The sequence below is a fragment of the Erigeron canadensis genome, chromosome 3, assembly GCF_010389155.1.
Source record: "Erigeron canadensis isolate Cc75 chromosome 3, C_canadensis_v1, whole genome shotgun sequence".
Lineage (NCBI taxonomy): Eukaryota > Viridiplantae > Streptophyta > Magnoliopsida > Asterales > Asteraceae > Erigeron > Erigeron canadensis.
Window position 1 is genome coordinate 47,123,928 of NC_057763.1, and position 26,115 is coordinate 47,150,042.

The window sequence follows — 26,115 nt, forward strand, 5'->3', positions numbered from 1 at the left end:
ATTAATAGAGTTTAAAGTTTGAGTTGTTTTAGTTTTTAATAATAATAAAAAAAGATAGACTTGATAAAGTGTTTTCTTATTGTTTGGGTAATATGTAATACATCAATAATATAGTTGTATGTGAAAAAGATATTTTCTTTTGAGATTATCATAATATATATTTATCTCATATAAGTAATAATTTTTTTATTTACATGTTTAGATATAACAAACAACTTTTAAATTTGTCTCATCATAAAAACAATTTCTGGCTCCGTTTCTAGATCAACGAAATGTCAAACACATTAAATATACCTGCCAACTAACATATTTTGTCTATCAAAAACATTTTTATTGAAATAAATTTCATAAAAAGGTAATCTATTTACACAATTTTCCTATTAAAGGTAACCTATTTTGTTTTCGTCTATTTAAAGTACCCTATTTTTAAAGTTTTCCTAATAAAAGATATCTCGTTAGTTTTTGACAGACAACGCCCGTTAAATGTCATGTCACCAATGTCACATCATCAGTTTTGCCACGTCACTGATGCCACATCATCAGTTTTGCTATAAAAGTCGGTCAAAGTCAACTGTCACGTCAGCAAAACTGATGATATGGCATCGGTGACGTGGCACTTAACGGACGTCGTCTGTCAAAAACTAACGAGATACCCTTTATTAAGAAACTTTTGGAAATAGGGTCCTTTAAATATACGAAAACAAAATATATTACCTTTAATAGGAAATTTGTGTAAATAAATTACCTTTTTATGGACTTTTCCCTTTTAAAAAAAATTAAATCACTACTTTTAAATCAATTAATCTGACATTAATAAATTAATTTACTCGTCATCGCCATTACTAGATAAATGATCGACCACTGTCAATATCACTGTTTTTCACTTCACATCACATTGTGCGGATATAACTCTAGGTATTTATTTAGGTGTGTGCCTAGCCACGCCTAAGACTATGAGGAATAGCCCTTATATGGAATGCCCTTTGTCCACCCAAAATATGTCATGTGGCATCTAATCATCAAGAGGGCATTCCACCCATTACTTTGGGATGGGGAATGCCCTAGGGAATGCCTCTTTTGTACATGAATAAAAAAAAGTAATTTGTTATGTGGAATGGTCCATATGGCCACAAAAGTCCAAACCTTCAAACGCGTTCCAAAAGAAATTGGGCACAAGAATTAATGAGGCGGAACGCCTCCTGGGACCGAAGTGGAGCGTTCCAGAAACATTCCGGACGAAAAAAAATAAAAACGAATGGGATACTCTGAATGGTCTAAAAAAACACATCCCGGGTCTGTAATACTGTACTGTAATTTTATGGCAAGTTGTGACAACTTGTGTTTGCAACACAAAAAAGTGGACCAAGTGACATACTGCAATAATCCTAATTATACTTTTGTTCTATACAAAGGTCTACGTGGTCACTTGTATGCATGGGATTTCGTGAAACACATTTTTATCTAACAACTTCTTCTGCCGCCGCCGATGGTCTTTTTCCCCTCCTTAAATCTTCCGTCACACACATACGTACTTATTTCCATCATTTATCTTGTTAATATCCAATATTTGAAGCCAAATTTCATCATCAAATCTCCACTTGATCAATTCCCAAATCCCAAAATATTACACACGAGCACCTGAATTGTTATATAAAACAATTTGCACCATCATTCACATCTTCTAATTCAATAAAGTTTTAATCTTTACATGCAAAATTCATTAACTGCATTAAGAATTCATCTTTTTCATCTTCAAATTCAATACCCAAAAATGGGTCATCTCTAAACACAACTAAGCTTCAATTTATACCTTCAAATCCATTAAATACCAACATTCAAGAATATTTAAAGAAATCCCTTTTTATATGCACGTTTCAAGATTTATACAGAACTAATAATGGGGAAAGGATTGTGTGTAAAGCTTACGAAGCTCACAATTATTCAAAGCATTTGGAGATTAAAATAGACTCATATGAAGTTGGGCAGAAATTAAGAATTGGGTTGTATTTTGCAACATGGTGGTCTTTGAATGTCATATTTAATAATTATAATAAAAAGGTTTTGAATGCATTTCCATTTCCATGGTTGACTTCAATCCTTTCTTTGGTTTCATGGGCTACTAAAATAGTTGAACCTCCACAGACTGATGTTGAGTTTTGGAAAACTCTGTTTCCGGTATGTTATTACCTATATGAATCATAAATATTATATATATAGTATGTTATATTAATTTTATCATGAACATCGTATTTTTTATGCTTATACAATAATTAAACATGCATGGATAAGATTAAAAAATGGGAGGGGAGTTGATTGGTTTGGGAGCCTTCGTGGAGACAGGAGACTAGTTTTGTAAGGCAACTTATAGGAGTTTATGGGAGATTGAGCTTATGGTTTTCATAAGCTCACGCTCATAAGCTTTGTTTGGCTACCAAAAACCTTCTATACAATAAGCCACATCCTCTAAACATAACTAGTCATATGCCCTCCCTATACGGCGGCGGGGTGGTGGCGCGCATCGGTCACGGTGGTGGTGGTGTGGCGGCAACGAGTAGTGTAGGTTATTGATATAAAATAGGTAATGTAGTTATTTTAGGAGTTAAGGGTAGATGTTGTAAATTAATTTCATTAAGGTTATTATAGGTATTTCAAGTAAATATTATAGATATTTAAAGTGGAGATGTTTAAAATAGTGAATAAAAGAGAGGGCATTTAAGGGTTATCAACAACTTAACTGAAAAAAATTAGAAGAAACCAAATGCTTTATAATATAGTATAAATATAAATAGATATAGAAGTATAGATAGATATAGATTAAATCATCTCATGAACCCAAACTAAACATCCTATAAATTGGATGTAATTGTCTCATGACGATATTTTCAGAAAGAAAATTGTGTTACGACAACAAAAGAGAGTCGACCCATATATATAATCAATAATAATACTGGATCACATAACTTATGAATTCTATACATTTGCCCTTGTGAGTTGATCACAACTACAAACAATTTCCAGTTCATTCTATCTCCAGCAAAAGAGAGTGCAGATCGGCAATTCTATAAGTAAGACCCATTTTAAACATAGGTTCCTAGCCCAACACCATCACTATTTAGCCCTCTACCATTTTCATTTATTCTTTAAGCAACCTGAATATGCTTTGAAGTGAAGTTCACACGAATCATATAGCTAGTAAACCAAGTTAAGAACTTAGAAGCAACATGATCAATTAGTAAAAATACTCCACCTTTCCCTTTTTCAAGTTATCATCCGGGAGCCATTTTGTCCTTAATTTCCAACCCGCTTTAATGTACTACAACAAGTTCTAGCAGCAAACACCGTCCAAAACCATGTAGTCGCGTTACTTCTCATCCTTTCTAATTATAAAAAAAGAACTCGAGGTACCAGATTGACACAAATGCTTCAGCCGTCCTATGAAGGGAATACTGAAGTATTAACCAAAATACCGATATATGTATAGTTCCGTGAGGCTTGTAGGTCAAGCCGTGGGAAAAAAAAGTAGCTTTTGCGTTTTATTTACTAATGTGGCAAGAATCGACTTAGCAAAGCCAACAACAATTCTAGTAAGAACTGAAATTCCCCGTTGTTCCCCTGTGAGTCTACGTGTAATGGGCACAAACCACGGCCGTAGAATTATTGTGGTTAGCATTGCATTTGAGGTTAAGGTGAAAACCGTCATTAAGCCTGCTTGAATTTGGAACTATTTCGGGACACTTCTGTTCATTCTGGCTTTTTATAGGGATTAAGATTTTGGTTGTGCTCAAGCTAACATTAGAAGAATCCCAGAGGTCTATATGGGTTCATTCATATTAGTGACTTAAGTTATTCAACCCGATGGACTGTGTTAAGTCTCCTTCAGTTGAGTTTCTGGTGACCTTTTTGAAAGTCTTTGTTGGTGATAGTGGGGCAGCTTTGTCCAAAGTCCTGAACTATATCAAGAATTAGTTTGTCTTAAAAAGTTACAGTTTCACTTTTGTGGTCAAACAAGTTCATTTTTAACTGTGAAAAACTATATTGTATGCTACAAATGGGAATGGGTTGGTGTTGAAGTAAGCAAATTCATGTCATTCATTTTATTTTTTTTGTAAATTTATAGGTTTGACTCCAAAAGTTAATACTCTTTTTGTTAGCGTGAGAATATTATTGACTTTTTGGAATAGAGAAAATGGTACCGTAAAACATGCTTATCAATGTGCTAATTAAACTAGCACTATAATCATCATGTGTTTTGGTTAATTTCCAACCAAGATGGCCTAAATCAATGTCATATTATTCTTTTTCAGAAGAAAAAAAAACATGTAGAACTATATTTATAGGCAAAAACAAAATAAAAATAGTACACGCAAGTTTAAAATAAAAATCATTATAATGGCTTAACATGCAAATAAAAGACGGACTTCATTTGTTTATTATTGGGAAGCTTTCTTGAAACAAAACTAAAGGCATCAGTGCACCACACTTTTCATTCTCATAGAGTAGCTTTGGATCAGAAACCGTAGGTAACTTTCACTCTTTGTAAGCCGCAACACACACGGTACTGCTGGTAACCGGTGGTGAACATCGCTTCCCCATACCGATACTGAGCGGGTCGGAGTGAAAAGATGACAGTGGTTGTCGTCTGGGTCTCCACTAGGGATGAGCAAAAATTCCAAAATCCCGATCCCGTCCCGGTACCGTCCCGATCCCGGTACCGAAAAGTGGTACCGAATCCCGAGTGGGACCGGTACCGGTACCTACTTTTGAGAGTTTCCGGTACCGGGATTTTCCCGAAAGTCCCGAATTGTCCCAACTAGTCCCGAATAAATGGTTTGTATAACATGTGCCATCTTTCAATGGTAGCTTTTACAGTCTTGCAATTAGTAAGTCAAAGAGCAACATCTATATTTTGGCAATTGTGGTATTAAGATTTTACTTTTTGATCTTTTGGTAAATAACAAAATTAGTTAGTTTGAAGGTTCTTTACATTTATCAATAACTGAAGTTATATATAAATAAATATGATCATATATATGAATGCAATATCTCATATACTAATCTCAACGCTCAAGTTATAAGCTCCACAACTTAATAGTGAATTCATTACGTAATATATGATATGTTGTTTTTTTTTTTAATAGCTTATCACTAACATATGATATGTAGTTGGTTGTTAGTTTAACACTTTAATGGCTTATATGTTACTAGTTTATTGTTGTTAGTGTAACACTTTAATGGCTTATCTCTTGGTCTATCTTTAGTTTATAACATACAGTTACATTACAAAGAGGATATGTGAGTTAGAACATTAATAGCAGGAGAGCATATTAGCGATAAAATGGTTCGTAAGATAGCTTTTGTTTTTAATCAGGACTATTCGGAATTTGGTACCGATATCCCGGTCCCGTCTTGGTACGGTACCGGTACTAGTACCGGCTCAAATGGGATCGGGATCGGTACCAAGTTTTGGTCATTTTCGGGATCGGTACCGTCGGTACCGGGACCGGTACGGGAAGGTACCAGTCCCACGCCCATCCCTAGTCTCCATCGCATCTCTCTCTCTCTCTCGCACACACAATTTATCACTTCAATGAATACTTTTTTCGGGGAGGTGATAGGCATTCCTACATTGGGGAGGGGATAGGATGGGATGAGAGAGATTATGAAAAGTAGGTGAGGGAATGAGATACACTCCCTATGACGTAATGGCCAAAATGGGGTTTGGACGTCCTTTTTAACTATATTTCTCATCTGAATCTGAATCTGGTTGTAGTTCAATTGAAGCAATGGATAGATAGGAGGTTTTAGTTTTATTTAAGTTAACCTTGTTCTCTTTAGGCATCTTTTTACTTCTTGAAATCTGATTATGTTGAACTTGAATAACTGTGAAGTTATGATTATAATGACCTATACCTAGATATTCATACATTATTATTGACAACCAGTTTGAATTCATGTTCTAACACATTACATAGTTCAAAATGGAATATATATCAAAAATGCATGTTGCTTTAGCACAAACAATTGGACATGTAGTGGCTACCATAAGTATGTCTAAAGTTGCAGTGTCGTTTACACACATTATCAAAAGTGGCGAACATGCTTATAATGTTCTTGTTTCAAGGTTCTTACTTGGAGAATCGTTCTCGATTGGGGTTTATATGTCACTTTTACCAATCATCGGAGGTTGCGTACTATTTGCGTTAACGGAGCTCAACTTCAACATAACGGGTTAGATATGTTTTCTAGTAGTATTGAGCTATTGATTGATGTATATTTGTGCAATATAATTTCTTGGTTTGGAGTTTATCTTTTTGGATGAAGATTATTGACCCATAAATCCATTTTTTGAAGCTTGGTTTCTGTATTTTCTTGTCGGAATAATTAACTTTTTCAATGTCCTTTCATCACATACATGTCATATTCAGTTTGTTAAAATGCCAAAGAGAACTGCACTTCGTAAGAAATAACAAATTTTGGACAAAAAAGGTCGGCAGTGCATGTTGTTTTCGTATTTGCATTTTCATAGTTTTTCCTGAGTGACTCATTATTAGAAAGTATTGCTTATGTTTTTGTATTTCTACGATAACACGCAAATGAACGCAATAAAATGGTTTTGCCAAAGTCATTTATTTGTGACATACTATAGTGATTTAGTACTTCAGCAAAAATAGTGCTTACTTATGATGGTAATTAGATTTAATCTCTCTTTTATGTTAAATAAACAAAGTGCATACTTGTGCTAAAGTTTTGTTTATGTGTTTACTTTGTACCTTTAGGGTTCATGGGAGCGATGATATCAAATTTGGCATTTGTGGTTAGAAATATATTTTCAAAAAAAGGAATGAAGGGCAAATTCGTTAGCGGAATGAACTACTATGCTTGCTTATCAATGTTATCACTGTTGATTTTAACCCCTTTCACATATGAAAGGCCCACAAATGTGGGGACTCGGTTGGCAAATAGCATTAACGCAAGTTGGGCCCAACTTTGTCTGGTAAACAACCTGTCACTTTGTTGTCGTATTATACTAAATTACTTTAGCTTTCTTACTGATTTAGTTTGATATTGCATTATGCTTCTATATGATATGAGGGTGTCTTGTGCATGATTTTAAGTTTATATTTTAAATAGATGACAACAAATTAAAAACATTTTTCAATCACTTATAACTTACAACCTCATATATCGGTTTAGGTGGGTAGTGGCACAAAGTGTATTCTATCATTTCTACAATCAAGTATCTTACATGTCGTTGGATCAAATATCTCCTTTGACATTTAGCATCGGAAACACAATGAGGCGAATATCCGTTATTGTGTCTTTGAATGTCATCTTTCGCACACCCATTCAAGCTGTCAGCGCACTTGGAGCCGCTATCGCTATCCTTGGAACTTTCATTTATTCCCAGGTAAATCACAAAGTTATTGCAATAGACCTCTTATATCATTTTATGAAACACGTTTTGTTTTTTATATTATTTTTATTATTAAGATAGTATAGTATTGTGATCATCTCTGACACAAAATTTTCTATATCAACAGACATTTTATGTATCAACGACCATATTGGATTTTAAATCCTGTTAGGATTCTTTGGTTAACGAATATGGTTGCATTTTTCATGAGCCAGGCAAAACCGTAAGATATAAAGTTAGAGGAAGTCAGCATGTATTCACTTGTAGATCCAAAGAGAAGGAATATGTTTTTTATTCGTTTGGTGTTACTATGAGCTGATGGAGTTTGAGTTGCACTTTCAACAAGCAATTTTGGAAACATGTATATCATGCTATTGAGGATGGTTGCGGGGTTTAGATAGTTAAATGAAAACAATTTGAGTTTCGTAACAAGCGGGTCGTGAAAATTGTGTATCAAAGTCTTTACTTCCGTAGTCAGATATTTTTTTTTATTGTAAATGAAGACAACCTTGATGAAATTTTGCTTCATTATATTTGTACATTTTAAGTCATCATTCCACCATAATGTAATATAGAATACACATATGTAAATGAATAAGAAAAACATTGAGAATAAAGAAAATAATATATCATTGGAAGTGTCAAACAATTTGCCTGAATATACACATAAAACAACAAACTAAAAGTGCAAATAAAGGATCAATTGCTTGTTTAAGATTTCTAAAATAATTTCTTTGTTGTAATAATGTGACTAAGCTTGTCAATACTTGAATTTAACTCGTTTTTCTCTACATACAGTTTTGTAAAAACCTATTATTTTTTTAATGAGAAAATCGAATATGCAGTTGACTGCAAAGTTCATCGATACAGTTACACACATCATATAAATGATTGATATATTACAAAAATGTCTCCCAATTTTCAAGGTGACTTTATTAAAAAATGATTCAATTAAGTGCATCCAAGCTAAATCCATATTTAATAATAACCGGTCAAATACTATTTTTAGAACATTTTTTATGCAAGTTTTTAATTAAAGCCTTTTTAATATTGGAAAAAGCTTTACCAATTGTTTATTTTTTATTGTTTCATTTGATCCAAAACCTTTCCAATAAAAGTATAAAACCACATCAAATATTATTATCTTTTGAAGTCCACTAAAGTCGTCAGAAATTTCTTCTCTTTCCAAAAGAAAATCAAAATTCAAATGAGAAAATTCAAAATCACAAAGTCGGTAGCCAAATCCTTTTCTTAATCAACAAAACAAACGTCGTCGTTTTGTCCGTCTTCTTAAAGATCCTTCAAACAACCGCAAAAACATATAATAATATTTCCAGATCCATGAATGCATCATCACATTATAACATTATTATATATTCATTTCTTGTATCTATACTACCAGTTTTAACAATCACATTATAATAATTAATGAAGTCCTTAAACCCTAAGATTGATGAATAAATCAATTGGATGAACGAAGCCCTAATTAGGGGTAAGAATGTCGTGGGGATTAGGATGGAAACGGCCATCTGATGTCTTCCATTTATCGTTACATTACGGCGGTTCCGATCATTCCTTATCATCAGATGATGATCATCATACACATTCCGAATCATCAAAAGAACTTATCAATAATAATTCAAACAATTATAATACTCATAATAACCAGGAATTAGGGTTTCGGATTGATCTTGATTGGAATGCAGGTGATGATGAAGAACAAGTTACTTTACGTTTACAATCACAGGTCATGGTTGCATTGCCCTTGCCCCAGGATACCGTCGTGATCCGGTTTCTCCATCCGGGCCGGGTTGATGATAATTTGATTGATGTGGATATGAAAGTTGTCAAACAGAGGGAGCCACTAAAGGCTGTTGCCATGTCTCGGGTTGCCGGGTCCGGCCAACAGAATGATGGGATGGGTGTGCTTATTAAGTTGTTGAGATCGGATTTTGCTGCGGATACGGGTTCGGGGAGTTCTGATGGGTTAAAGGTCGAGTCTTGTGCTGATCATTGGTTGAATGTTACTGTTGTCAGCCTCTGCAACTGTGGGTTATCTGTATGTATCTTCATTTTATCTGAAAAAATTGTATGAATTGTGTTAAAGATCTTAGATTTAAGTTATGTGCATTGTGCTGAATCGATTCTTAGGTGCTTCCGGTTGAGTTGACTAGACTGCCGCTTCTTGAGAAGCTATTCCTTGATAACAATAAGTTGACAGTTTTGCCGCCTGAACTTGGTGTTTTGAAAAACTTAAAAGTTCTGACGGCTGACAACAATATGTTGGTTTCGGTACCGGGTATGTTTGGAACTTGTGTTTTTTCAGGTCTATAGAAATGAGCTGTAGAGCTTGTGACTTATCTTGGATGAATGCTTTGCAGTTGAACTGAAGCAGTGCGTTGGACTTGTGGAACTCTCACTTGAACATAATAAGCTAATCCGTCCTCTTCTTGATTTCAGGTGATTTACTCGCAAGCTCAGCTGCAACTTGTTCCTTGTTTAATTTTATGCATCTTATATATTGTTTCTGTTGATCTTTTATGCAGAGCCATGGCCGAGTTACGGATTCTTAGGCTTTTCGGTAATCCGCTTGAGTTTCTTCCTGATATTTTGCCATTGCATCAACTTCGCCATCTTTCTCTTGCAAACATTCGCATTGTGGCAGATGATTATCTTAGATCGGTGAATGTTCAGATAGAGGTACTGAATGATGACATATTTCCTTACTTTAAGCAACTTAAATTTCGGAAAGTAACTTACTTTTGGTGAGATTGCAGACGGAAAATAGCTCTTATTTTGTTGCATCACGCCACAAGCTGAGTGCCTTTTTCTCTCTTATATTCCGTTTCTCCTCATGTCACCATCCTTTGCTAGCATCCGCCTTGGCAAAGATAATGCAGGATGAAGGAAATCGTGTAGTTATCGGTAAAGATGAAAATGCTGTTCGACAACTTATAAGCATGATAAGCAGTGAAGATCAACATGTGGTGAGTTAGGCTTCTAAAGTTTCTAGTTTTGTAGATGCCTTAATTGATTTTTTGTTCTAAGCAGTTGCCTTTTATTTCAGGTTGTGGAGGCTTGCTCTGCACTTACATCTCTTGCATCAGATGTATCTGTGGCGCTTCAGTTAATGAAATGTGACATCATGCAACCCATTAAAAGTGTACTTACTTCTGTTGGACCTCAAGAACTAAAATCTGTTTTACAAGTAGTGGGCAAGTTGGGTTTTGTCTCTGATACAGTGGCCCAAAAAATGCTTAGCAAGGATGTGATGAAATCATTAAAATTATTATGCGCCCATAAAGATCCAGAGGTATGCCTGTTAAGTTTCATAGCTTTACCTTTAATAGGTATTTTTGCATGGCGGTCTGAATTGAGGCTATCCTTAGGTACAAAGGTTAGCTTTAATAGCTGTTGGAAACTTAGCCTTCTGTATAGAGAACCGCCGAATTCTTGTTGCTTCTGAAAGTCTAAGAGATCTTCTTTTACGGCTTACAGTTTCATCAGAGCAACGTGTGAGCAAAGCTGCAGCTCGTGTTCTGGCAATTCTTGGTTGGTTTAGTGGATGATAGTTTATAATATTTTAAAACGTAATATATAATTCTTTCTAGAGATTTTTATGGGCGATTATTATGTCATTATAGGGGAGAATGAGAATCTGAGACGTGCTATTAAAGGAAGGCAGGTCCCAAAACAAGGTTTGAGGATACTTTCAATGGATGGAGGTGGGATGAAAGGTCTTGCTACTGTTCGGATTTTAAAAGAAATTGAAAATGGTACTGGGAAGCAGATACACGAGATGTTTGACCTTATATGTGGCACATCAACTGGTGGCATGCTTGCGGTGGCTCTTGGAATAAAGCTAATGTCTTTGGAGGAATGTGAAGACATATACAAAAATCTTGGTAAGTCAATTAGTAACTTGTATCTATTAGTCAAAACAACTCAAAAGTGTTTTCTGGGTAGTTGTGTCATATTTTGCTCTACCATTTCACAGGCAAGCTTGTTTTTGCTGAACCTGTTCCTAAAGATAATGAAGCAGCAACTTGGAGAGAGAAGTTGGATCAGCTTTACAAGAGTTCGTCGCAAAGTTTTAGAGTAGTTGTACATGGATCTAAAGTATGTGATTCTCCTTATCAAGTTTCTTGAACTTAGCAAAAGCATTGACAAGAAAGATTAATTTACCAGCGTTCATATTCTAAAACTAGCAGTTTCAACTTTGTCCAGCACAGTGCCGATCAGTTTGAGAGGTTGTTGAAGGAGATGTGTGCTGATGAGGATGGAGATCTGCTAATAGATTCATCAGTGAAAAGGATTCCCAAAGTTTTTGTGGTATCAACGTTAGTCAATGCGGCACCAGCCCAGCCATTTATATTTCGTAATTATCAGGTTTCTACTATTAGAGGGTCCCCCTAATAATAAATTAATGTTCAACATTGGCTCAACGGTGGAAGATTAATAACTGTTTATATCTCCATTCAAACTGTAGTATCCTGCTGGCACACCAGAAGTTCCTCTGATGATGTCAGAAAATTTCTCAACGAATGGAGCAGGAACAGCAACTACCGGTGCTCAAGTTGGATACAAACGGAGTGCTTATATGGGAAGTTGTAGACATGATCTGTGGCAAGCTATAAGAGCATCATCTGCAGCTCCATATTATCTTGATGATTATTCTGATGGTATAAGCTCCCTATCTTTCTTTACAGCTGCATTACAGTCTTACTCTGATAACCAGATAGCTATTTGTGATAACATATAATTTAGATATTTTAGTGGTTAATGAACAATATTTGGCAAAGTAACTGTAGTATTTTCTGAAATTTGAAGTTAGTCTGATATGATCCCACATTGGCTAGTATGGGATTGGTTGGTGGTTTATAAGCCTAGGTGTCCCCTTCTCCTTTGAGCTAGCTTTTGGGAGTGAGTTCTATATCTAGCTTATGGCATGATGCGAGCCTATTATGGGATGGGTTCGTATCAATTGGTATCAGAGCCAACCCTACCTTTTGAGGTTCCAACGCTTGGAGTGGTGGCCTATGGAGTGGTGGCTTGGACCCAATGAGAAGGGTGCCAACCGTGACCAACGAGGACGTTGGCTCTTCAAAGGGTGTGGGGTATTCATATGATTCCACATCGGCTAAGTATGGGATTGATTGGTGGTTTATAAGCCTAGGTGTCCCCTCCTCCTTTGAGCTAGCTTTTGGGAGTGAGTTCTACACCTAGTTTATGGCATGATGCGAGTCTATTATGGGATGGGTTCGTATCATAGTCACAGCTAATGGGAAGGGCAGTGTTTTGGAAGTGCCAGGGCCTTATACTGCAATCGCTTTTTCAATAGACATGAAGAAGATTAACTTTTCATGATCATCCTCAATATGTATTTTACAGGTGTATTGCGTTGGCAAGATGGTGCTATTGTTGCAAATAACCCTACTATATTTGCAATACGTGAAGCACAACTACTATGGCCAGATGCAAAAATTGATACTTTGGTTTCAGTTGGCTGCTGTTCTGTTCCAACAAAGGTAATTGCACTTGCTCTAGTGATACCGATGTCTTAAGCCCTTAATTCTATTTAATGTATTAGTGGACATACATTTTTTTAAGATGTGTTCGCATTGCTTCTTTGAGTAAATATTAAAAAGAACCAAGCTACTATTTTCTTAAGCTAGCTCTATGAGTCTTGGTTTGAGACATAGACAGCTCGCCCCATGCATCCAGCACTTGTGAACTTAACTAATGTAGAAATTTGGATGTTGGATATGAAGAATTTTGTGCCATTACTATGTTGCACACAAGCTTCCTAATAGAACCATTTATGCCAGGGTGTGCTGGATAGTGGCTGGGTTCATTGTTGGACCTTAATTAATAGTAATTTGGAGATGCTCCAGACTAATCTGTTTATATTTCTGCACAAATCTTACCCTGTTTCTGCATCTGATTTTAGGCTCGTAAAGGTGGATGGCGTTATTTGGACACTGGCCAAGTTTTGATAGAGAGTGCCTGCTCAGTTGAGCGTGTTGAGGAAGCATTGAGCACATTATTACCTATGGTTCCTGAAATACATTATTTCCGGTTCAATCCAGGTGGAATATCACATTGCAAAAGTTATCCATATCTTTTTTGATAGCAAAAAGAGTGTCTATACTGCATTTTGTAACAAGTTGCTGCCGTTTTTTATTGTACTTGTGACCCTTAAATATGTACCACTCTCTTTTTTGTAGTTGATGAACGATGTGATATGGAGTTGGATGAAACTGACCCAACAGTTTGGCTTAAGTTAGAGGCAGCAACGGATGAGTATATTCAAAACAATTCGCCTGCATTCAAAAAAGTTTGTGAGAGATTGCTGTTGAACCAAAGTGATGAAAAGTTGCCAGACAATCTCAATTCTCAGCAGTTTCTCAAGGCAAAGGGTCCAAATACTGGTAGAATTGCTAAACTTATTGTAGGTCAATAGGTGACAAAATGGGTTAACGTGTCAAAATGGTAATTTGTTGTATGGATAGAAGGAAGATTGGGCTGACCTGGAAGTCTGGAACACTCATTTTTTGAAGTTTTTATGTCACTTTCGAAATAGTTAATGTTTTTGAACTCTCAGTTATCATACTACAAAAATCCTAGTATTTCAATAATAATGTAATTTGATGAATAAAATGATTTAGTAAAATTTATGCAATAAATTTACATTTTGACCTTTATTTCTCGTTAGATCTCTTTGACCGGTTTTCTTCTAAAAGCTACTTTTTACGATTTACCTATTTGACCCCAAGAGATAAAGATAACGAGAATCAACCCATTCATAAGTCAATGGATCAAACTTTTCACCTCTAGTTATTACTCTAGCACCATCTGACAGTGGATTTCATGCATTTTTAACCTCCGATTCTCATATTCCACATTAACAGGTGAAAACGGTCCATCTTTAGGGTGGAGACGTAATGTACTTCTTGTGGAAGCTTCTCACAATCCCGATTCTGGAAGAGCTTTTAACCATGCGCGCTCGCTTCAAACATTCTGTTCTGATCATGGTATAAGAGTATCTCATCTGAATGCTGCATCAGGAACACTTAATAAGCCCGACCCAGGAACCTCTTTTCCGACCCCGTTCACATCACCATTATTTACTGGAAGCTTCCCGTCAAGCCCACTTCTCTACAGTCCCGATCTTGGACTCCATAGGGTTGGTAGAATCGAATCAGTACCACACTTAAGCCTGGATGGATTCCATTCTAATAGAACTTCTTCCCCTCCAGAGTCCCCTACAGTTCCGAGACAGCTTTCAGCGCCTGTTCGATTATTGCTTGAAAAGCTACAGAGTTCACCACAAGTCGGGGTTGTTCACTTAGCGCTCCAAAATGATACTACAGGCTCAATATTGAGGTCCTTGCTTTCTCCCTACATCTCTTTACTTTGAGAAAGGCCAGTTATTACCAATACTCCCCCGTCTAATTTTAATTGTCCGCCAGAAATTAATTTTGAATTAAGATATTTGTAATCAATGAACATATTGGTTAAAACGTTACCAATCTTGTGACTTTGCAAATAAGGCTTCATTTATTTAGACAACCTACAATATAAAGATAAATAGAGGGGGAAATCAGGGAGGTTGCCAATTGGGTTGGATCAGTGGTTGGAGCTCATGCCTCTGGAAACAGAGGTCATGGGTTCGATCCTCATGCCCAGCAAGGCTGGAGGTCCTTTTCTACTTATGGTAGAACCTGGAAGCAGCCTCTCTACCTTTGGTAGGGGTAAGGTTGTCTACATATCAACCTCCCCCATACACCGTCGAAGACGGTATTGGGACCCAAAACCCGTGGAAGACAGCATTGGGAGTTACTTTACTTTAAATCAGTGAGGTTGGTGAAGTTTAACTATTCATATGGATATGAAATTGGGACAAACAAAATAGTTACATGTACTGTGAAAATGAGAAGAAGCTAGTATGTTAAGCAGTTAAGCCCTGTCATGTCTAGTTGCAACAAGTTAATATACATATAAATGCTAGATGTGGCAATAAGTGACTTCATGAGATTGTGTCTTATCTCTAACTAATTAAATAAGTAGAAAAGCTAAAAAGAGAACATATCAAATGGGTTAGAAGGTGCCCATAGTATGTAGTATATTTAATGAATACTATTCAATTATTGGTAGCAATCATATTTAGCTCATTAATTATTTTATAGAAAAGTATACAAAAATAAGTAACACAAAGAGTTTCGGGTCCATTTTACCCAACCCTGTTACCCGTTCTGCTCAGTTTTCCATCTCTAAGAAAATACTGTGCTTGCTTTAACCAGATTTTGAATGGCGATCATAGAATATAACTCTTGGCCGTTTCTTGTGTTGCAATGTGCTGGTGTTAAAACCTATCATACCACTTGGTCTAAGTTGCTGCATTTTCATTTTGTAGCTGGCAAAATGATGTATTTGTGGTTGCGGAACCAGGGGATCTAGCCGAGAAGTTTCTACAGAATGTCAAATACAGTTTGCTATCAATGTTAAAAGGCCGACGAAGAAAATATATGTCGGCAATTTCCAATATCTCAACTGTTTCTGAGCTGGTTGCCTGTCGGCCTTATTTTCAGATTGGTGGTGTTGTACATCGTTACATAGGGCGCCAAACCCAAGTAAGCTTATGCGGCTTTGCTTCTCCATTTGCCAGTTTTTACCCATTTACTTATTGATGGGTTGATATTGATGTATGTTTCTCAAATAAAAGATTTTGCTATAAGGGGAAAGGGTTCAAAGTCTCCAAAAGTCTATTTTTACCGCATACAACCCCTGAATTCAGATTTTTTAAAGGTTTAGATTATTGCTGTAATAGAAGAAGGTTGTAACTATAATTAACGCATGATTTGTTTTATACTCGTATGTTAAAAAATAGACTAGCAGGTGCTTATGGATCCTCCTGACCAAATTTGAGTTCCACCCTGTACTAAAAAAGACCCATTTCAAACAGTGTTTTTAGCCCATTACCCAACCAGCCAATCTTCCACCTCTAAATCTACTCTGATGCTTTATGTCAAAGCGATCATGTAGTAATCATTTGTATCTTAATGCTTGATGAAGGTCATGGAAGACGATCAAGAAATTGGGGCCTACATGTTCCGTAGGACAGTCCCATCTATGCACTTAACTCCCGAAGATGTTCGTTGGATGGTGCGTTATATCTTTGTGATTGGGTCATATGTGGCATGTTTGAATGCTTATAATTGCATCTTCATTTCATTTTTGGAAGTTTTGCAGGTTGGTGCTTGGAGGGATAGAATCATAATATGCACGTGCTTATACGGCCCTTCACCTGCGTTAATAAAGGCATTCCTAGACTCTGGTGCTAAAGCAGTCATATGCCCATCATCAGAACCCCAAGAAATGCAGCTGACTACCTTTCAAGGATCAACTGAGTTTAACGATTTGGAGAATGGGAAGTTTGAAATCGGGGTGGACGAAGGGGATGATGAATATACAGAACCCATCAGCCCAGCAAGCGACTGGGAAGATAGTGAGACTGATAAAGGTACCACTACTGGTACAGATAAAGGTATGTTAGTTTGGGATGATGATGAGGAGGAGCTGTCTAGATTTGTATGTCAGCTGTATGATTCAGTATTTATGGGTGGAGCTCGAGTTAATGTTGCTTTACAACAAGCTCTTGCATCTCATCGAACCATAAGGTATTCATGTCATTTCCCTCGTGTACCTTAACTTGTCATACAAATGTAACAAATACATCATAGAAAAAGAGCTTAGAGAAGCATATACTCCGTTATAGAGAAACTATAGATAGGGGGCGATACTCTGAGGTATGCACGATGGCTTATCGGTTGTAAAGTGGCTATCACCATAACCGGGCCTTTGTGACCTTCTGTTCCGATTGGTGCAAGTGTTGCCCTTAGAGAGATAAGATGGTTATACTTGTATTGTTTTTCTGCAAAGAGACTGTTTTTGTGGCTTGAACCTCCATGACATTATGGGGATGTTGCTGCAAGGCTTAATTTTTAAAGCGAGTATAGATATAGAAGAAAAAGGCAGAATAATGTAAATTGAAAAGAGGTACACTCCAATTTTGAGAGTTACAATATAATGCAAATGTGACGCTGAGTTTGAACTTGTAAGTTTGTACACCTCATAATTTATAAATATCGCTTACTAGTCTTGTTATAATTAGTTGTATATGACCCCCTTCCAACATGCTTTTGATGTCACATGAAACGCATATACTATTTATGCTTTTGTTAATCTTTTACTCACTGAATATGTTAACTACGAATATTAATATTAATTTTTAGTTAACTTTCATTTTTTTGCTGATGGGATTAGTGGTTAATTGGTAAGATTTTTGATGTTGAGAATTTATCTGAATTCGAGTTTCACTCTTCATATATGTGAGGGTGGATTATTGGGTGGGTTTTCCGGAAGTCTTAGGTTTGATTTTAGTCATTCGTGTAATTTAAAAGTAAGAGCATGATAGTATGCCTTAAAAAAACTTTCATTTTAGGGTGATGATCTATATACCGTTAATTTTTAACTGTACACCACCAAATGTTTTTAGAGCGTTGTACTGTACAATACCGTGAAACACGATTGGTGGTGTACGGCTAAAAGTAGGTGGTCTACAGGTCACTACCCATTTAGAATTAATATACTACAGTAGTATTTTAAATATCATTCTCTCTTTTTACAATACTTGCTTTGCTTCGTAATATACTCTTTTCATTCCTTTGCGTGATTTCACCCTTTTGTTTTCTAATGGCAATCATATTTACACAAACGACGTTTTTGTGATTGATGTGATATTGTGATGTACTAGTAATACATGAGAGATACATAAAGGGCATGAATGTGTTAAAGAAGATTGTTGAAACTTTTTATATATAAAAGGAAAGTCAATTTACTCTCCAAGTAAATACTGTATAATATTAAGAATAAGAGAAAGGTGTGGAAAAGGAAAAGAAGAAACTAGCCTATTGATTATGATGCTTAAAGCGCACTCAAGTGGTTTCATGATGATTCAGGTCAACAGTAAAATCACATTATCATTACTATTTAAATCACATATACTTTGCAGTACATTTACCATGTAAACTTTTTGTAATTAACACATTATACATGTATTCGTTAAACAGTTATAGATTCATCAAAATATATGATATTTTTTATCAATCCATTTTAAATATCTCATTTCACAAATATACCAAATAGATTACAATATTACTTTTACAGTGGCTACAGTTATATATCATTAGTTTTCAAGGTAGTGTTCAGACATTTTGATATTTTCACAAAGTAAAAGGTCCCAGCATCTCCTAAGTAAATACTCAGCTTTGAGTTAAATACTCACCATCGATAATGGTCACGTGGACGACCCAGTCAAACTTCATACCCTATCTATTTTTTTCTTTTGAAGACTTAGAACCCATAAATACATAGAAAGTTTTTTCTCTAAAGACTTATTTCGGCAAGGGAACGAAAAAAAAAACTTGCAAAGGCATGAGTGTGATGATCATGATACAAAAAGCCTAATTTATGCCAAAAGGAAAAAGAAAAACATCTCATGATTCATTTAACTTTATCAAAGGCATGACCACCTTTGAAAGAAATGGAATATAAGTTGCACCTCCCTCATGTTCAAAGCAAATTAAAGAAGCGCATTGCATTGCATTGCATTGCACCAAAAGCAATCTTTAATTCTCGACATTTGATAAACACCTAAAATATTTTCTACCATGAAAACGACCACCATCTTGCCAGATAATTATATGATGGGTGGTGGTGATCCCGTTCCAATAGAGATAGGGGCACGTGGAACCGTGGGTAACCTTGTGATGAAGGAGATCGATTATTTTAGAAGACTTGATCAGGCTGCAGGTAGCCGAATTAATAATACTAGTGTTGGCTGTGATGATGGTAAGTCTTCTGTTAGCAGTAGTAATCCCGAGAAGAAGCATCGTGATGATAGGGGCGGTTCCAGATTTTGGTCTGGTTTTGGATTCTTGACCATTACGTGGCGGCGTAGGTCGAAGAGGAAAGGAGGTGGTAGTGGTAGTGGTAGGTTTTTACCTAGGATGTGCACCACATTAGATGTTGCTGACAGCCGCCACCATAATAGGGTCACCAAGATTCCAAGCTTTAGTTATCGAAACCTTAAAGACGATATTAACCAGTTTGATCAAGTTTAAACAAAATTTTTTAAGTTTTGGAAAAAGGCAGACCAACATTAGTCCATTTCTGAGACATGACATATATCTGTTGTACCTCACATTTCTTTTTGGTTTCGATCTCTATTCAGCCAAAACATTCACAATGTAAAGAATCTCAGCTATCTTTCTTCATTCCTTTTAATGTTTGATGTTTGCATAAAAGTATACAAAAAGGTATGTTCTTTTCTTTCACTAGCTAATTTTGTATGCTACACTGAACTTTTACTTTATGCATCCAATTAGTAGTAGTATAACATATATTTGGGCTCATGATTTGTTACTTGGTTCAAGTCCATCCGAATTATAATGGCTATTCATCATCATCACTATCTTGAAATGTGGCTAGGTACTCGAGAGCCACAACGACATCACTCATGTACGGTCTGGTGCTTGCTTCTTCTTGTAGACACATTGACGCAATTGCGACAGCTTGATATAAGCATTTTATCGGGTAATTCCCATTTAGCAATGGGTCGGCCACCTCTGGAATCTTACTGTGATCTTTTAACAATGGTTTTGCCTACACGAACATAATTCATACTAGTCATAATCTACATGTGTGTGCATAATTAAGTTTTTTCATATGTGGTAAGTATGATCACCAGTTCTTAGAAACTTACCCATATAACGAGGTTTTGCTCATCCGTTGGTCTTTTGTCATCGATGACTCTTCTTCCGGAGATCAACTCAAGAAACACAACCCCAAAGCTATAAACATCTGATTTTGTCGTTAAGTCTCCTGTCATTGCATACTCGGGTGAAGAATATCCGCAGGTCCCCATCACTCTGGTGGATATATGATCCTCGCCTTCTTTTGGGCTAAAGTTAGTCAACCCAAAGTCGGAAAGCTTAGGATTCATGTCATGATCGAGTAATACATTCAATGATTTTAGCTCTCGATAAATGATAGGAGGGTCGGCCACATCATGTAAGTACGCTAGCCCTTTCGAGACTCCTTTAGCTATCATTATCCTTGTATGCCAATCGAGTGGCGTCTTGTTGTCATCCAAATCTTTACCAAGAAAATGAAATCTATTTAAGTCAGGTGACACAATACTAACAAGGAGAATAGACCTGAAAATGAATGACTGTATTTTTTTTTTTTTCACTGACTCTCCTCCTTATAACACTAAAACCATCTGATATGGAAATTATTGTTTCAAAATTACCGAAGAGGTGTTCTTCTAATGAACCATTGGTCATGTATTCGTATACCAACAACCTTTGATGCCCATTGGCGCAGTATCCTAAAAGGCTAACAAGATTCGGGTGGTGCAAGCGGCTCAATGTGAGGACTTCGGCTAAAAATTCAGGATTTCCATGTACTCCAATCATGTCCAGTTGCTTCACTGCCACAGCCTAATTGAAGCCAAGAGTAGTCGGTAATTATGTACACATAGTACTACAATTTAGCACTTGTATCAAAAGATAACGGCATATAGAAAAAATGTAATATATATACTTTGTCGTTGTCTCGGAGATGGCCCTTGTAAACCCTCCCAAATCCGCCTTTCCCGATGAGCAAATCAGGGTTGAAGTTTTCGGTAGCGTGGGCCAGGTCCCGAAAAGTGTAGAGTTCGGCTACATCTTCTTCTGATATCATCCCATGTTTCAGTACCTCCTCTGCTACCAACTTTTGCTTGTTATTTTCTGTACATGTCATCACATGCATCAATATACTATTTAGTACTTGTTACATCTAACTAATTTGTACCTAATATATATTTTAACACCGATCGAATTTCAAACATAACGCATTATCCATATTATTAAATAAGAATCTGAAAAAACAATCATAAAAAATAATGATTGAAAATGTTACGGAAAATAGTAAACCTGTTGGCAAGCCATTTTCGGCCTCTTGAGTCATCTTCTTGTCAATAAATTGTACTATTTCGAATTCCCAATTCTTATATGGATGGATATGATCATATCCTGTTTAGATCTCCTTTTTGAACAAACCAACCCACCGGGTTCACAATTATAATGTGGATCGTTTCTTTAAAAACCAACTTAAACACTGATTAGTAATTGCATAAAAAAGAATATTGAATTGTGGGGAGAATTTGAGAGTTGTTTCTTTTTTCTTTTCTTTTTTTTTTTTTTTCCTTCCTTTTTTCGGTCGAAATGGAGAGACAGGAAAAGAAGGGAGAGACAGAGAGAAGAATTCGGAAAAAAAAAAAAAATGGTCCAACATCTACACAATGTTGTTTAATTGACAACATTCAGTCATCATATCCATCAAATTATATATCTTATTTGTTATTGTTATAGGCCGTTCTTTTTAATGGAAGGATTACTCTTGTACGGAATATTAGATAATTAGTACGTCCTTTATTTGATGAAGTGTAAACGTTTCTTGAGCATTACACATATGCTCATCCAATTACTTGTCATATGATCAAGAGTTGGTGCAAAAAAGTCGTCAGCAACGAAGTTTTTCATATACCCGTCAAAATGTGACCCGTTTTTTTTTTTTTTTGTATCAAAAACAATCCCATTCTTGGGCCCCAATTGCTCAGAAAACGGTCTAATTTTCGCGATAGGGAAGTAGGTTGTGGAATAATGGGGAGCAACTCTCTTGACCTCCCATTGCTTAAAATCCAGCAAGATTAGGGAGGGCGGTATATGAACAACAATCAGTCAGTCATTTGAACTTTAAAAAATCTTGAAAATTAATACTAAAAATTGAACCTGACGTGAATCGAACACGCAACCTTCTGATCTGGAGTCAGACGCGCTAACATTGCGCCACAGATACTTCTTTCTTAATCCTTCTATCTACTACTACATATCTTATATCTACGTAGTAATCACAGCTTTATTTATGTATAAAGCTAATTTCTGCGAAGCTATATGTTTAAGCAAAGAATCTGAATATTGATTCTAACATGAGTACATGCATTTTATATGTTTGAGAAATTCTTTTATCTATTAAGTAAAAGCATCTACTAAAACTATGTTAATTAGTTTGATAATATATACAAACTTGATTCAACATGTAAGAAGTTCAGTTTGATCATATACGTCACACATAAGCAAGTTTGAACTCGAACCTCTGTTCAGCTCGTATACAACTACATGTTTTCCGTTAGAATCCTTTGCTCAACACCACACCTCCTTTTAATCTAACATTTCACAACGTAAGGTGATTCATGATTAGCATAGATATTACGTTTGCCCAATAAATAATTTGGAAACTAAATTTAAATAAATACAACGCTATGCAATCATTATTAGACAAAAAAAAATGGTGATGGAGATTCAGGGTCGGAAGTGAGTCAGTATGGGCAAATGCAGCGAGACAGTGAGTGTTTCTCATGGAACCCACAACAACAAACCTTGGCGTTTAAAGCGCTGAGTCTAAGTTACACATATGTGCAGATTCAAAGATACACAGACATAGTTACCAAACAAAAACTTGGCGGTACCATTTCATTATCATAAAGTCTTTTATTACACACAACAAACCTCATATATTACTATAAAATGAAGCCTATAGCAGCTTCATTAGAAAATTGATAACAATTAATGTCAAATAGATGCAAAATCAAGTGACTTCTTCCCATCATGAGATTTCCCAAAGAAGTTGTTCATGTATTCTTGAAATATGACTTCTCTGTATCGAGCCACCCCGTCTCGAGCCACCAGTTCAGCCAGCGGTCCAATTTTAGTCACTGGTAGCGGGGCGTTGAATATAGGGACCGACACCCTTGACTCAACGCTAGTAGTTCGCACTCTGTGCTCTGCGCTTTTGTACCTCCCATTGCTTAAAATCTAACACAAAGTCCAGGCTATTATTTATTTCACATCAATTGTATGGTAAAAGTACATGTTAATAGGCAGTTAACATGCATGGAAGTTTAGTTATAGGATGAAATCAAACCTGTAGAGCATCACCAATGTTGATGACCAAAGCACCATGAATGGGTGGAATCTCAACCCAATCTTCATTTCCCAATGATGTGTTTTCGCCTTTTTTCACATATAACCCACCGATGCCATCTTGTAGAAGGACTGTTAGCGTTCCCATATCAGAGTGCCGCCCCACGCCAATGGTTAGCTCAGGGTTTGGACAGGTTGGGTAGAAGTTCATGTTCACCATTTTCAAACCAACAAGTTCATTGAGTCTTGACTCGTCTAGTTTTACTCCAAGGTTTCCAATGAGTGCTTGCAGTAGCTTCTTCACCATTTCTGTTGATGTTTTTATGTACTTGAGTGCCACCTCCCTACATACATACATGATACATACATAAAGAAAATATTATAATACCAACACAAAAGAAAATAGATGAATCTCATGACTGGTTACGGATTCTTACTTGCATTCATGAGGCCAAAACTCAAGCGCGTCGGAATCATTGGTGTATATCATGCTTACATAGTCTTTCCACTCCAGTGCCTTCTCCTTTTCAGGAACAAAGCTAGTCCCATACTTGACCAGGGGACTAGGGCTAACTCCTTTGAGATAAACAGCCTTCTTTTCGGATGGTTGGTTGAAAAACTGGTGGGCTGCATCTTTAAGGGATTCCAGGAGCTCCAATGGAACACCATGGTTCACCACCTGAAAGAACCCTAGAGTCTCAGCAGCATGGGCAATGGCCTTGACCACTTGATCATGGTTGGCACCATCGAGCTCTGATAGGTCAATGGCCATGCTTCCAAGAGATGCGGCTGCATTTTGATTGATGATTCGGTCGTTGGGTGGTTGGATGTACCGGCCTGGTACCTCTGTGAGACCCGCGTCCACTAGTCCTTTGACACCATTTCCGTCTTTCACAACAAAATTGAACAATGAACTCTCATTATTGAAGCTTGGGGCCATTTTTAGCTGTGGATGTGCTTCTCTGTTTGTGCAAGGCCTAAGTATCACAAGCATACCAATAAATAGTCTAGTGTGTTGAGATTTTTTAAATTCCTTGTGTTATTTTATTAATCATATTGCAATTTCTTACTGTTATATTTGTTCGAGGCATGGTCCTTGCTTCATAAGTTGGCAATGACAATACCTTCTAAACAAACATATTCTAGTGCTCCTCCAATGATGAGTTAAGATAGACTATTGCAGTAAACAGTAAAAAGAAAAGAAAAAAAAAACTTCAAGGAAAGAATACAAGCACCATTAATTAAAAACGAATCACTCAAGAAATTGACATTTTACAAAATATAAGAACGTGCAAGACCACTAATTACTAATGTGCAGGGATTAGAAGTTTCATAGATCATCTCAAGTCAAGTAATCACGAAATTGTATTAGTGAACGTCATATTCAGATATATTTGGTTCAATGGCAGATATCAACACACCATGAAATTATTGACATTTGTTTCCAATGGGACCTGAACCACAACCTTATCAAAATTAACAATGTTCCCAATGGGACCTGAACCACAACCTTATCAAAGTTAACTAAAATCGTTATCTAAAATAACAGATCTCTATCTTAACCACTGTTCTAATAACATCTTGCGAATTTTGTCCAGTCAGGCAAAACTAAGCCTGCAGTTTAATTAGTAAAGTTGTTACCTGATATAGAGATTAAGGGACTGACTTTCAAGTCTCTGAATTCTGAAGCCTGGAAATGTAAGTAGTGTCTGAGATTCAACTAATCAGACTGTTGACGTTCAATAATTTAATCTAATTACTTGGTCAATCAGATATAACAACATAAAAAAAAGCCCACCAAACCCCCACTCTCCTCCAAAACATACAAAATAGTCCCTTAAGGGTAGGGGTGTAAACGAGCCGAGCCGAGCCCAAGCTCGATAGTGCTCGAGCTCGAGCTCGAGATCGTTTAAGGAGCTCGGCTCGTGATATGTTAAGAAAGCTCAAGCTCGGCTCGTTTGTCAAAAAAATAAACAAATCCGAGTTTGGCTCGGCTCGATTAGTATATGAAAGCTCTATTAATATAATAAATGTATATATATTATTATTATTATAATATATATGAAAGCTAGTCTAGGCTCGCGAGCTTAATCGAGTTATAAATTCAAAGCTCGAGCTCGTTTAGTAAACAAGTCAACAGTTAAGCTCGAATTCGGCCCGAGCTCGTTTAAGCTCGGCTCGAAACGAGCTTTTTTCGAATCGAGTTCGAGTATTTCGCGAGCAGGCTTGACTCGTTTACACTCTACTTAAGGGTCTATATCCTAAATACTCTTACTTCTAAAATGGTCATCTGCAGAGTCAACTATCTTCAAGGACTTGTTAGTTTTTTGGGAGATGAGAAGAACGCCATTTGTGGAATTGTGTGCATGTGAGAGAGAGCTTGGTAACATATAATATGTAACATTTAATGTTAGATGTATAACTATATTACCCATTTTGTAAATTTTAATGGAGAGAGAGAAATACAGTATACAACCTAATATTATATGTCAACTCTCATTAAATGTACATTTTAAGTTGGCACTCAGAAGTCAAAACCTTGGATCCAATTATCTATTATGCCTACTGTCAACTTAAGAAGGTCTCTCGACTTTTTGTATGGCATGAATC

The 26,115-nt window shown here is 36.3% G+C and overlaps 3 protein-coding genes, 1 non-coding gene and 1 pseudogene across 5 annotated transcripts; 2 read left to right on the forward strand and 3 right to left on the reverse strand.

Annotated features, from left to right (window-relative positions):
* Positions 1–1,255: 1,255 nt before the first annotated feature.
* LOC122592268 lies at positions 1,256–7,733 on the forward strand (annotated as a pseudogene).
* A 953-nt stretch (positions 7,734–8,686) lies between these two features.
* LOC122592431 (phospholipase A I) lies at positions 8,687–17,584 on the forward strand. The gene is made up of 18 exons (XM_043764654.1): positions 8,687–9,473; positions 9,566–9,713; positions 9,796–9,874; positions 9,961–10,114; positions 10,192–10,401; positions 10,482–10,727; positions 10,804–10,966; positions 11,059–11,319; positions 11,412–11,533; positions 11,642–11,803; positions 11,904–12,096; positions 12,806–12,942; positions 13,365–13,503; positions 13,642–13,845; positions 14,326–14,800; positions 15,831–16,047; positions 16,490–16,579; positions 16,667–17,584. The coding sequence occupies exons 1-18, from the start codon at positions 8,913–8,915 to the stop codon at positions 17,123–17,125; spliced, it is 4,020 nt and encodes a 1,339-aa protein (XP_043620589.1). The 5' UTR covers positions 8,687–8,912; the 3' UTR covers positions 17,126–17,584.
* A 2,308-nt stretch (positions 17,585–19,892) lies between these two features.
* Positions 19,893–21,530, reverse strand: LOC122594034 (probable serine/threonine-protein kinase PBL23). The gene is made up of 5 exons (XM_043766513.1): positions 21,457–21,530; positions 21,083–21,270; positions 20,790–20,979; positions 20,241–20,632; positions 19,893–20,140 (listed from the first exon to the last, which is right to left on the reverse strand). The coding sequence occupies exons 1-5, from the start codon at positions 21,488–21,490 to the stop codon at positions 19,931–19,933; spliced, it is 1,014 nt and encodes a 337-aa protein (XP_043622448.1). The 5' UTR covers positions 21,491–21,530; the 3' UTR covers positions 19,893–19,930.
* Positions 21,531–22,309: 779 nt separating this feature from the next.
* On the reverse strand, positions 22,310–22,381 carry TRNAW-CCA. Its single transcript has one exon. It is a non-coding gene; the product is annotated as a tRNA-Trp (tRNA).
* A 645-nt stretch (positions 22,382–23,026) lies between these two features.
* LOC122594033 (scopoletin 8-hydroxylase) lies at positions 23,027–26,105 on the reverse strand. 2 transcript variants are annotated; one of them, XM_043766511.1, is made up of 5 exons: positions 25,781–26,105; positions 25,147–25,195; positions 23,943–24,482; positions 23,507–23,849; positions 23,027–23,397 (listed from the first exon to the last, which is right to left on the reverse strand). In XM_043766511.1, the coding sequence occupies exons 1-5, from the start codon at positions 25,938–25,940 to the stop codon at positions 23,155–23,157; spliced, it is 1,335 nt and encodes a 444-aa protein (XP_043622446.1). In that variant the 5' UTR covers positions 25,941–26,105; the 3' UTR covers positions 23,027–23,154. The 2 variants fall into 2 exon arrangements, with proteins under 2 accessions (XP_043622446.1, XP_043622447.1); XM_043766512.1 differs by having other exon boundaries at positions 25,147–25,234; positions 25,781–25,850.
* Between the last annotated feature and the right edge of the window lie 10 nt (positions 26,106–26,115).

Excerpts from the sequence above, each read along its gene's own strand:
- LOC122592431 (XM_043764654.1), top strand. The coding sequence starts at position 8,913 with ATGTCGTGGGGATTAGGATGGAAACGGCCATCTGATGTCTTCCATTTA. Across the intron at positions 12,097-12,805 it reads TCTTGATGATTATTCTGATG|GTGTATTGCGTTGGCAAGAT; the intron begins GTATAAGCTCCC and ends TGTATTTTACAG. Across the intron at positions 16,048-16,489 it reads ACATAGGGCGCCAAACCCAA|GTCATGGAAGACGATCAAGA; the intron begins GTAAGCTTATGC and ends TGCTTGATGAAG.
- LOC122594034 (XM_043766513.1), bottom strand. The coding sequence starts at position 21,490 with ATGACTCAAGAGGCCGAAAATGGCTTGCCAACAG. Across the intron at positions 20,980-21,082 it reads ATCTCCGAGACAACGACAAA|GCTGTGGCAGTGAAGCAACT; the intron begins GTATATATATTA and ends GGCTTCAATTAG. Across the intron at positions 20,633-20,789 it reads ATTAGAAGAACACCTCTTCG|ATTTGGATGACAACAAGACG; the intron begins GTAATTTTGAAA and ends TTCTTGGTAAAG.
- LOC122594033 (XM_043766511.1), bottom strand. The coding sequence starts at position 25,940 with ATGGGTAATATAGTTATACATCTAACATTAAATGTTACATATTATATG. Across the intron at positions 23,850-23,942 it reads TTTTGGCCTCATGAATGCAA|GGAGGTGGCACTCAAGTACA; the intron begins GTAAGAATCCGT and ends GTATGTATGTAG. Across the intron at positions 23,398-23,506 it reads ACATTGGTGATGCTCTACAG|ATTTTAAGCAATGGGAGGTA; the intron begins GTTTGATTTCAT and ends ACTTTGTGTTAG.